The sequence below is a fragment of the Bos indicus x Bos taurus genome, chromosome 29, assembly GCF_003369695.1.
Source record: "Bos indicus x Bos taurus breed Angus x Brahman F1 hybrid chromosome 29, Bos_hybrid_MaternalHap_v2.0, whole genome shotgun sequence".
In the NCBI taxonomy this organism is placed as follows: domain Eukaryota; kingdom Metazoa; phylum Chordata; class Mammalia; order Artiodactyla; family Bovidae; genus Bos; species Bos indicus x Bos taurus.
Genome location: NC_040104.1, coordinates 5,243,151 through 5,255,353, shown reverse-complemented (window position 1 = coordinate 5,255,353; position 12,203 = coordinate 5,243,151). Strand labels below are relative to the sequence as shown.

At 56.1% G+C, this 12,203-nt stretch overlaps 1 protein-coding gene across 6 annotated transcripts in view; it reads left to right on the top strand.

The window, feature by feature from the left end:
• The window catches only part of LRP5 (LDL receptor related protein 5), a 123,815-nt gene that overhangs the window by 104,664 nt on the left and 6,948 nt on the right, over nt 1-12,203 (top strand). For 2 of the 6 annotated variants that reach the window (XM_027532738.1, XM_027532743.1), the window contains 5 exons: nt 1,685-1,810; nt 5,360-5,596; nt 7,788-7,928; nt 9,308-9,544; nt 9,808-9,947. In XM_027532738.1, the coding sequence (XP_027388539.1) occupies nt 1,685-1,810; nt 5,360-5,596; nt 7,788-7,928; nt 9,308-9,544; nt 9,808-9,947 (881 nt within the window). The remainder of the gene's footprint in view (nt 1-1,684; nt 1,811-5,359; nt 5,597-7,787; nt 7,929-9,307; nt 9,545-9,807; nt 9,948-12,203) is intronic. The other 4 variants (XM_027532741.1, XM_027532739.1, XM_027532740.1 and 1 more) reach the window with 4 other exon arrangements.

Here is a 12,203-nt window from a genome sequence, read left to right as displayed (position 1 = left end):
GAGCAGGTTTGAGGTTGGAAACTGGGGACATGTCTGTGAGCACCAGTGCGCGGGCTCTGGGGTGACATGGAGAGGCTCCTCGTTTTGGGTAAGCGTAGGAAGTCCTTCGGCGGGCTCTGCCATGTTGATCTGGGACGTGGGCCACCCATCTGCGTCCGCACAGGATCCCACAGCTAACCTCTAAACCAGGGGTGGCACTGTGCAGCTTGTGGGTCCCTGTCATCCTGGCTGCCTTTGCCCTGCAGCTGGCTGACCGGGGGTCACACCGGTGGCCTGGCCTGTGAAGCCAGAATTATTTACTTTCTCATTTTTTATGGAAAAAGTTGGCTGACCCTGCTCTCAACTATGACTGCCATTTTAAAAACACCTAATCCTTGAGATGGAGGAGGAAAAAAACCATGATTTGCCTTCAGGGGTAGGGGTGAGGAGCTGAGTGTGCTTTGCCATTTCCTCTTACCTGGGGGAGGTCAGCCACCTTCCCAGGCTCCTAACCATTGTCCAGAGATTGGGCACAGGAGGTTAATGGAATTGAAATATTCAAGGTTCCCGGGGTTCACCACCTTTACTATGTTAATTTCCATGTGTATTAATTTACTGCAGCTGCTGTAACAAGCGACCACAAACTGGGTGACGTAGAGCAGCAGAAATGCATTCTTTCCCGGTTCTGGAGGCCAGGAGTTCAAAGTCAAGGTGCCTCCAAGGCTGTGCTCTCTCTGGAGGCTGGGAATGAGGGGCTGAGGGGATGGGGACCAGGGGGAGGCAAAGACGGTTCATGGCTACAGGTGTGCTTGTGGGTGCACCATTGAGGCTGGAAATGAGGGGCTGAGGGGATGGGGACCAGGGGGAGGCAAAGACGGTTCACGGCCACAGGTGTGCTTGTGGCTGCACCATCGCAGCCTCTGCCATCACATGGCCTCTCCCCTGCCTTCACCTCTTGCCTGCTTGCACACTAAGTGGCTTCAGTTGTGTCTGACTTTGCGACCCCATGGACTGTAGCCCGCCAGGCTCCTCTGTCCATGGGACTCTCCAGGCAAGAATACTGGAGTAGTTGCCATGCCCTTCTCCAGGGGATCTTCCCAACCCAGGGATTAAACCTGCATCTCCATGTCTCCTGCACTGGCAGGCAGGTTCTTTACTGCTAGCACCGCCTGGGAAGCCCTCACCTCTTAGGCACTCTCTTATAAGGATACTTGTTAGTAGGTTTAACGCCCACCCAGATACTTCAGAATTAGACCCCATCTCAAGATCTTTAATGTGATCACATCATTTGCAGAGACCCTTTTCCCCAGTAAAGGTCACATTCTCAGATTCCGGGTGTTAGGATGTGGACATATCTTTTGGGGGGCCCACCACTAGCCCACTACACCGTGAGAGACAGACACGCAGGCGGGCGGTGTAGCATGATGGCTGTGGGCACGGTGGGAGCTGGTGCAGAAGGCTGGGGTGTGACGTCAGGAAAGTTCTAGATGTGCTCTTGGCCTCCGCTTCCTCATTGGCAAAATGCAGCGTCCACAGAAACAGACTTGCCTGGCTGCCCTAGGAATGAAGTGAGAGGGTTGACTGCACCCCTGTGGGAGTGCCAGTTATTGTGAGGTCTTGCCTGGCCCTCACCGCCTCCCTCCTCTAGGCTGAAGTCCTGAGACTGGAGGCGGAGTCCAACCCCCTCCTTCTCTTCTCTCCACAGCAGCCCACCCCTGTGCCCGCGACAATGGAGGCTGTTCTCACATCTGTGTCGCCAAGGGCGATGGGACGCCGCGCTGCTCATGTCCGGTCCACCTCGTGCTCCTGCAGAACCTGCTGACTTGTGGTGGTAGGTGTGAGCTTGGCACTTTCTCTTGGGACACTGAACAGGGACCTGGGTTCTCTGCCTGCCAGGTTGTTGCCTGGCATTTTTTAAAAATCCATAGTCCCTGTGGCATCTAGTGTTCAAAGCAGAATGTCTTGTTATTTGTTCTCTTCTCTAACATATGCATTTCAAGCCTTTGAATTTCCCTCTAAGCACTGCTTTAGCTGCATCCCACAAATTTTGATGTTGGATGGCATCACCAACTCAATGGACATGGGTTTGAGCAAGCTCCGGGAATTGGTGATGGGCAGGGAAGCCCGGCTTGCTGCAGTCCGTGGAGTCACAAAGAGTGGGACATGACTGAGTGACTGAAGAACTGAACAAATTTTGATAAATTGTATTTTCATTTTCAGTTAGTTCAAATATTTTTAAATTGTTCTCAATAATTCTTTGGCCCTGGTGTTATTTAGAAGTGTGTTGTGTAATTTCCAAATAGTTGGAAATTTTCTAGCTATTTTTCTATTCCTGATTTCTAGTTTAATGCCACTGTGGTCTAAGCGTACACATATGATTTCTAGCCTTTTAACTTTGTTCAGATATGTTTTCTTCCCCAGCATGTGGCCTGTCCTTGGTGAATATTCCTTACGAGCTTGAGAAGCTATGTCATCTGCTGTCGGGTGGAGTGTTGCTCTACATGTCGTTAGATGCAGTTGAGGGACAGTGCTGTTCAGGTTGTCTGTCCTTCCTTCCTGCTTCTGCTGTCAGTTACTGATGGAGGCGCTGAAATCCCCGATAATGGATTTGTCTAATCTTTTAGTAGTTCTGTCTTTTCCCCTGCTTCTACCCTTGACCGTCTTCTTTCCAAAGGCTGCACGGGGAGTGGTTAAGAATGTCAGCTTTAGGGTCAGCCAGACCTGGGTTCCAATACCAGCTTTGCCACTTCCCAGCTGAGTGACCCTGGGCTGCTCACTTACCTCTCTTATCCTCCACTTCCTTTTCTGTGAAATAGAGAAACGGAGAGCATTTATCTGACGGGTTGTTATTAGTACCCGAGTGCTTTGCATGGTCCCTGACACATGGCACACGGGAATGCCAGCTGCCACTAGTCATGAAGATGGCAGCAGTAATAGAAAGACTGAACTGTCACTGACACCGTGATGAAACTCAGTCCCCAGGCTTCCTCTCCTCTTCCTGCAGGTCCTCAGGTGACCTTGGGCGTGTTGTTCCTGTGTTCCTTTCCTCTCCTGTCCTCTGAGCTCCAGGGGGCTGGTCTTCCCCTGCCCCTTACTTCTCACCCTCACCCCCATCATCCCCACGCCTTGTCCCACACATGGCACATTTCAGGGAGCAGGACCACGGGCCTGTCTTTATGGAGCTTTCTCCTGCCCCACCTCATCACTGTAAACCCCGGAGACCCTGGCCAAGAAGAGGGGGGCCCTTTGATGACTGTCCGCTGGCGGGGACACCTCAACTCTCCTGAGCTTCCTGTGGCCTTTCTCTGAGTTCCAGCCCCAGGGCCCACATGGCTTTGTGGCCTGAGAGAGGCTTTGCAGCTCGCACAGACATCCAGACTGCCCTGGAAGAGACGGGGCCTGGGGAGAGAGCTGCACCAAGTGCTCAGCTCGCCCTGGGACCCCAGCTCTGGGTTTCCCCACCGGAGGACGCGCCCCCTCACCCTTCCTCAGGGCCTAGGAGGCTTGTGTTCACTGTGTCCCCATCTCAATTCTTCCCTGGCCTCTTCTCTGGGGGCTCTCAGAAGGTCAGGGGCTCACGGAGGTCCCCAGGAGGTGCCATGGAGCCTCGTGCCTCATGCAGTGACCCAGACGGGCAGGGCGCGGCCTGCGATGCCAGCGTGTGCTCCGCAGCGTCCCTGCTGTGCGAGCCCAGCCCAGCCAGGCGCTCGCGCATGCGCACATACTCACTCTCGCACGTGCATGCGCACATGCTTGCCCCGCTCTGTTACTTCTGGGAGGAAGCGGTGGTCCAGGCAGGCTGCTTCTGTTTTAGGGACAAGGAAACGGAGGCCCTGGGAGGTTGAAGGTTCCTCAGGTTGCCCAGCTGCTGAGAGGAGCCTGGGTTCATCCCCAGGTCCGTGCACACATACATAAACACACATACACACACACACACACACCCCCACCCTGTCCCGTCTTGGCTCTCCAGCAACATCTGCCAGGACTTGGGGCCCTTCAGGAAATCAGAGCCTGCCCCACATGGACCCTCTTCCTCCTGGCTGGGCTGTGGGGGTGTCCAGGCAGTGGAAATAGCGGTCAAAGGCACAGGGCCTTTGATTGGAGTCCAGGAGTGGGGCGTGGCCACCATCCACACACAGCTTTCCGTGGCTAGCGTCCCTGTGTTCCTTGGCAGCTCACTGCGCACACATCCGTCTTTGGCTTCTTTGTCCCCGGTGTGTCCTCTGTGGCCAAACGCAGTGGGAACAGCGGGATTGTGTTCGTTTTTGCTCACAACTCTCTCCCCATCTCGCATTCCCATTCAGTCCAGTGTGGACCCCGCAGTTATGGGGGAGGCACGTGGGTTCCAAATGTTGAAAGGCTTAGTACATCATGAAATCAATACTTTTGTGAAATTGATGGCTTAAAATTTTTTTTTTTTTTGGCTATGCTCTGTGGCTTATGCATCTTAGTTCCCCCCAGGGATTCAACCTTGGCTAGAGCAGTGAAAGGGCCCAAGTCCTAACTTCTGGATGACCAGGGAACTCCCAATACCTTTTTCCTTAATCAGATTTTATGGATGTTGATGACTGTTCTTAAACTTGAAATGGAGTTTGGGCTGATTTCTGGGCCTCCGGTTTTCTGGGATTTTCCAGCAGAGGAGGAGATATGATGACAGGACCCCGGGGAAGGGGGGCAGCCCAGGGGCCAAGGGGCTTCTCCTGAGTGTCTCTGCTGGCACCCTGGCATTCATCATGCCCATCTGTGTCCAGGCCTCCAGGACAGTGCCCCTCCCTGAGCACTACTGTCCACGCTTGGCCTGCACTAGAGAAGTGGACCCTGAGGGGGGAATGACTTACCATGGCCACTGGCAGGAAGGGGCCCCAGATCGCCTGTCCTTCACCCTCTCAGCTCACCACCCTCCCACGACTCCCTCCACCGGGGAACCTTCAAACCCCCTCCCCCTTGACTCTGCTCCCCCTCCGGTACCCTTACCACCTGCCTTTCAGCCCACCCCTCAGTGAAGGGCCTGGGTCCTCCACCCGCCCCCACCACCGTGCCTGTGGGCTCTCTTGGCACTCACAGTGCTCTGGCCCCATTGCCCCAAATGTGTAATAGGTGTGGGTGCTGACCACTGGCTTTCTGACCCTTCTACTTCCGGCGGGGATGCAGTGGACACGCCGGTGTAGCCAGGCCCTGCACATACCCTGTGCTTTGAGTCTACAGCTTCATGGCCTACTTGGGGCTGGAGGTGGGAAGGCAGACAGGACGCAGGGCAGTGGAGACGAGGTGGATACAGCATGTATGAGCTGAGCGTATCCCCCGCTTTGAAAGCCAGACGTGCTTCGCCCAGCTTTTGCCCAAAAGCCGGCGCCCATGACGGTCTTTCTCTGCTCCGCAGAGCCTCCCACGTGCTCCCCCGACCAGTTCGCCTGCGCTACTGGGGAGATCGACTGCATCCCCGGGGCCTGGCGCTGTGACGGCTTCCCCGAGTGTGACGACCAGAGCGACGAGGAGGGCTGCCCAGTGTGCTCGGCCTCACAGTTCCCCTGTGCGCGGGGCCAGTGCGTGGACCTGAGGCTGCGCTGTGATGGCGAGGCCGACTGCCAGGACCGCTCGGATGAGGCGGACTGCGACGGTGAGGCCCCGCCCCCGCCCTCCCGGCCCCGCCCCAACAAGGCTCCGCCCATCCCCTAGGGCACCCCCTCGCCCTCCTGGAGTTTGGGCTTTATCGGGCCGGGCCGAACCTGAGGAAGGTCACTGTAGAAGCTTTGCCAAGGCTCCTCACCTTGGGAAGGAAAAAATGTTAGTTTTAGGCCCCCTGAAGGCTCCTGGCGTCTGCCCTGCCAGTTTGGCATGAAGGTGGACTGTGAGAATCTATCTTGCCTTCCCTCATTCAGTCAAGAATTTTACAGAAATCCAAGACAAACGCATTAGTCAGCTTGCTTTCCATGGTTTACACCCTGGTTAATTCCCATCCCCAAAGGCAGTGCTGTCCTCCACCAGCGAGTCTGTGGGTTAATGCTTATTTGTGGGTGATTTCTAGCATCCCACTGAACCAGGACTTACCAGAGAGATTTGTCTGGTCAGCCTGGGTCCACTCTGACCAGCAGGATCTTCCTTTAGACCGTGACAGTGAAACAAATGTCTGTGCTCCCTCTGAGTTTCTTTTATAAATGACCTTCTCCGTTGGTTCCTGCCACATACTGTCAGCACCACGGCCCCGTGTTGACTACTACTGAGCTAGCTGTTAATAGGTCTTTCTAGCTGCTACCCCCATAGCCACTGGGTCCTATACTTGGATAACTCAGATTTTATCTGTTCCCTGCCCACTCATGAAAAGCAACCATTCTGTGGAAGATGAAGGCCTGGGGTTCATTCCCCCAAGTGTTTCCGTAAAGCTGCAGTTGTAAAGTCTTTCCAGCTCACAGACCCTTTGAGAACTTGATAGAGACTAGACCAGGATTAGCACACTGTGACCTAAGGGTTAAATCCAGGCCACCACCTATTTTGGTGAATAAAGTTTTGGGTTCATGCTACGTCACCTCAGTCATGTTCGACTCTTTGGGACCCCATGAACTGTAGCCCACCAGGCTCCTCCGTCCATGGGATTCTCCAGGCAAGAATACTGGAGTGGGTTGCCATGCCCTTCTCCAGGGGATCTTCCGACCTCGGGATCAAACTTCTGTCTCTTACGTCTCCTGCATTGCAGGCAGATTCTTTACCATCTGAGGCACCAGGGTAAGTTGGTATTCTTTACCAACTTAGCCACCTAAGTTTTATTGGGACAAAGCTAGGCTCATTCATTTACATATTGTCTGAGGCTGGTGTTGCATGAAAACAGCAGAGTTGAGTAGTTACTGTAGAGACATATCTGTCTCTTACAGGAGAGTTTTCTGAGTCCTGCCTTACACTTGGCCCCAGCTCAGTCTGGTGGCCAAGATCTCGGCGGGTGGCAGGAGCCCTGATTAGGAACCACTCCCTCCGTCCTCCCACTGTGAGAGTTTCTCCTGGTGGAACGAAGCCCTGGGAGAACAGCAGGCCCTGGTGCAGGCTTTGGGTTCCACCCTCCGTTTCAGAAGCTTCCTCTCCTGCTTGGTGACCAGGAGATCTGCCCACTCATTGCACGGACAGGGTTCCTTGTCTCCAGTTTCGAGCGTGGGGTGCCTGGGCCGGGGCAGGTGGGGAGCTTAGACAGGAAGTACTGGGGGCAGGTGACCGGCGAGCCCCCAGGCAGCTCCCTTCCTCATGGGGCCGGGGCCCTTCCCAGGTCAGCAGGGAAGCAGCAGCAGCTGCAGTGCCCGGCCTTTCTCTTCCGTTTCCCCCGAAAGCCTGAGAGCTGCACTAGTTGCTTGCATGGCTAGCCTCTGCCTCTCCGGCTGAGCTCTGCACTCTCTTCCTGACCCCCGGAGCTCTGCGGGCGCATCAGCTGTCCCCTGTCCCGCCTGGTTAGGAGCCTGGCTCCTGTGGGCCATCCACTGACCCCATGACCTGGGAGACAGCCTGAGCTCAGGGGCTGTGGGAGCTCTGGTGCTTTGCAAGCCTGACCCATGGTAGGATCCTGGTGAATAATTACCTCCCTGGGTCGTTGAGGTCTCTTCCCTGCCAGCCCGTCCCCAGCATTTCACAGGCCTTGAAAGGGGGGTCATCGAGGGGAGGGTGAAGGCTGGTTTGGCCGGGACGGTGTCCCGACCTGGTCCTCGCAGGGGTCCCTTTGCCTGCTCTGCGTTTGGACCCCAGGCCTCTGCTGCTGGGTCTGGGGTCGCGGGGCTGGGTGCACCTGTTGGTGGTCATCTGCTTAGTGCTCCTGGCTGCGTCATGCCCTCCAGCCTCTCTGAACGCGAGGCCCCTCCTTGCAGCCGTCTGCCTGCCCAACCAGTTCCGCTGTGCCAGCGGCCAGTGCGTCCTCATCAAACAGCAGTGTGATTCCTTTCCGGACTGCGTCGACGGCTCCGACGAACTCATGTGCGGTGAGCTGGCTTCCTGCAGAGGGCGGGGTCAGGGAAGGGGGGCGGTCACCCTGTGCTGGGCTTCTGTTCCAGGACCGTGGGGTCCAGAGGGAGGAAATGGTGAGGACTAAAGAGGCTGGGAAGTCGAGAGTCTCAGGCCTTGGTGGGGGAGTCAGGGAAACCTTCCTGGAGGTGGAGGCAGCTGTGAGGAGGGAGAGACGGAGCTAAGGGGCATTTTAGCTGGGACAGAGGCACAGCAGCAGGCCCCCTTTGAGAAGGCAGAGGTGGGCGGGGCTGACTGTGGTGGGCCGGGCCTGAGTGGCAGGCAGAGGCAGCAGGTTTCTGCCCAGAGACCTCACTTAGCAGCGTCTGCCAGATAAGATCGCCTGAGAGGCTCGGGGCTGGGCCCCTTCCCTGGCAGCCTGCTGTCTGGCTGAGGAGGAGCCGTGTGTGGCCCTGTGCAGAAACGCACATGTGCGTGCACACATGCACACATACGTACACGCACGTGCTGCATGCCCCTTGAATGACACGGTCTGTACAGTCAGGGGTACCGGGGTACAGAGGATGCGAAATGAGGGCAGTCAGAGAAGACTTCCTGGCGGCAGTGGCTCTTGAAAGGCTGTCAGATTCAGACAGGAAGGGAACTGGATTCCCAGGAAGTGGGGATGTCTCCATGCATCTGGGGATGTGGCCCCTTCGTTCACGGCAGAAGGCCCAAGATAGAGATGACTTATGAATGGGGAAGAAGGGGGGGTCCCCGGGGACTCACTGAGCACTTTCGTACGTCCCATCAACCCAGGGCAGGCCCCTCAGCTACCACCTCGGGGGAGGTCTGGGGTCCGAGGGCAGCCGCGGGGTTCTGAGCCCTGCTCCTTTGGCAGGCAGGTGTCCACGCTGACCATGTCTGTCTTTGGTCTCCCATGTGACTATCCCAGTTGTTGGGATGATTGTCATCCATAGTCAGGCCTCCTCGCTGGAACCAGCAGCTTTCCTCCCTTTCTCTGGGGGGTTTGACCAGCTGGAGGGGACTGAGTTGATTGTCCCTAGAACCGTTGTGCCGACCTGATGGGGAAGTGAGTGTTCTTTGGACAAGGTTGAGTCTAGAGCCCAGACCGTGAAGCTCCAGGTCAGGGGCGTGAATAGGAGGAGTCGCTGGTGAGGGGCTGGGGGCGGTGGGAGAGCTCAGTCCAGCTGAGGAGGGGCAGGAGGCCGCTGCGGGGAGGCTGGAGGGGGCAAGCCCTTCAGGGGTGCTGCCCCAGCCCCCTAGCAGCTCCACCAGTGGGTGCTGGGCCGGGGCGGGTACGAGCCCTCCAGGGCACACAGCGCCTGCCCCCCCTCAGGAGACCCGCTCCGTTTGGGTTGACGTCCGCCGTCTCTCCCTGCCCGGCCTCCGGCAGAAATCACCAAGCTGCCCTCGGACGACGGCCCAGCCCACAGCAGTGCCATCGGGCCGGTCATTGGCATCATCCTGTCGCTCTTCATCATGGGCGGGGTCTACTTCGTGTGCCAGCGTGTGGTGTGCCAGCGCTACGCCGGTGCCAATGGGCCCTTCCCGCACGAGTACGTCAGCGGGACCCCCCACGTGCCCCTCAACTTCATCGCCCCCGGCGGCTCCCAGCACGGTCCCTTCACAGGTGAGGAGCCTGAGCCCCATGAGGGCCCTGGAGGAGGTGGAGAAGGGCGGTCAGGGCGGGCTGCGGGGCGAGGGGGTCAGAAATGCTCTTTGGACTTGACCTGAGCTCATCTGAGTTGCCCACTGGGGACAGTCGTCACGTGGGGCTTCTTTTTCTGAGCCTGGTTGGGTCTCCTGGGCAGAGGGGCTGGAGAAAGCACTCCGTGTCCGTGGGGCGCCCTGGCCCCTGACCAGGCCTCATGCCCGCCGGCCCCCCTCCCACAGGCATTTCGTGTGGCAAGTCCATGATGAGCTCCGTGAGCCTGATGGGCGGCCGGGCCGGGGTGCCCCTCTACGACCGGAACCACGTCACCGGGGCCTCGTCCAGCAGCTCGTCCAGCACCAAGGCTACACTGTATCCACCGGTGAGTGGGGGCAGGAGGAAGCCCAGCCGGCTCGGGGCGCCCCCCCAACCCAGGACATCAGGGTTTCTAGAATTACCAGCCTGCCGTTCCATCCCTCAGGATGGTGGATGCGTTCACTCCCCTCCGTGTCCTGACCTGTAGTTTTTTCCTTTCTCTTCTTTTATTGGAGTGGAATTGCTTTACAGTGTTTTGCTTCTGCTGTATCACGAAGTGAATCATCTGTGTGTACATTTATTCCCTCCTTCTTGGACCTCCCTCCCACCCCCTGGGCTTTCTGTTTAGAAAAGAGCACTCCTTGTTCATTGTGGATAATCCGGAAGTCAGGCGAAGTCTAAAAGTGGTAGTCGCAGGCACTCATGGGATGACTTTTGTGCTGACTTTTGCTCCCTGGAGCTTCCGGCAACCCAAGTGGGGTGTGGGCTGGCTCCAGGCCACACCCTAGAAGGAAATGATTGTAGAGGGTGACAATCTGAAGCCCTTAGTGTCCAGGTCCCGCTGCAGGATCCTGAGGGGGACCTTCTCCTCCATACTGGCTGGGAAAGCCCTCCATTGCCAGGAGCATGGCCCGGGGTAACCGGGTAAGCCTGATGCATGGATGCGAATCTGGGGCTACGTGTCAGGTTCTGACTTTACCTCGTCCTGTGCTTCTTAATTCTTCAAAACCTGACTTCTCTGTGATGAAATACTCTTCTGAGGTGAAGATTGCCCCTTGAACTTTCTCTGGGGGGGTCCCAGCAAGCACCACCCACCAGGACGGGGCCTGCCTGCCCTTCTGAGTGTCCCCCATACCCAGGCTGTTGCCCTTCCTTATTGCACCTGATCCTGGCAGGGTCTAGGAAGGAGGAGGCAGCAGGGGTTATTATCTCGGGTCTGCAGGATTCGGTCTGAGTCTCCTGGAGGCTACAGGGCTGGGCTGTTCAGGGGTGGGGGAAGCAAGGAGTCAGCAGAGAGGAGTTGAGGAACCCTCCCCACTGTTCTTGCCTTCCTGCTGCTATCATCACCTGACCTTCGGATGGCCCACGTAGCCAGCTAGAAGCCCCAAGAACCCTCTGAGACTGAGCTGACTCCAGGCCAGCCCCCTGCCCACCCCCTCCCACCCCCAACGTGGACACCAGGATGCTTGCCGCCTTTGGAGGAGCCGGGAGCTGGGGGGATCGCACTTGGCGGCGAGAGATGACACTGACCACCAGCAGTTTTTTACAGTGGCTTTATTGAGATACAGTTCACATACCATACAATCCACCCACTTCAAGTGTCCAATTCCGTGGTTTTTAGGATATTCACAGAGTTGTGCAGTCATCACCATGGTTAAATCTAGAAAATTTCATCATCCCCAAAAGAAGCCCTTTGTGGAGCCAGCTGTTTAAAAATTAACTACGTTGCTTTGAATCAGTTATATACATTCACGGTACAGAATTCAAAGGGCACGGTGAAAAGAGGGCCCGGCCTTCACCGTGACCAGGAATTCACCCCTCCCCAGAGGCACAGCCTGTGCGGGGTTGATTGTGTGTCCTCCCAGGGGAAATCAGTGCATAAGCGAGCATACGGGAGTACGGACTTCATCTTCCCAGCAAAGAGAGTAACATTTTTTCTTTAGTTTTGGAGACAATTGCAGATTTATCTGTAGCTGTAAAATATAATACAGAGCGGCCCGTCTCCCTTCACCAGTTGTCGCATTGGCAACATCTTACGTAACTATGGTTGTCTTGGCACATGAGTGCTGCTGTAACAAAAATGCCATAGACTGGGCAGCTTAAACTACACGCGTTTATGTCTCACAGTTCTAGAGGCTGGGAAGTTAAAGATCAAGGCTCTGGTTTCTCACTGTTCAAAGCCCAATTCTTAGTTCATAGTGACTGTCCTGTCCGTATATGGTAGAAGGCACGAGGGAGCTCTCTGAGGTCTTGTTTTTTTTTGGCTGTGCCTTGTGGATCTTAGGTCCCTGACCAGTTCCCTGACCAGGAATTGAACCTGCAACCTCCTGCAATGGAAGCGTGGAGTCTCAACTACTTGGCCACCAGTGAAGCCCCCAGGGTCTCTTTCTTAAGGACACTTATTCCATCCCTGAGTGCTCTACCCTTGTGGCTTAAGCACTCCAGAAGGTCCCACTCTTAAACCATCATGTTGGAGATTAGGTTTCAGTATATGAATTTGGGGGAGACCCAGACATTAATTCTACAACAGTAATACAGTATCATAACCAGTGCATTGATACAGTTCCTTTTGACTTTATTTCAGTTCAGTTCAGTCGCTCAG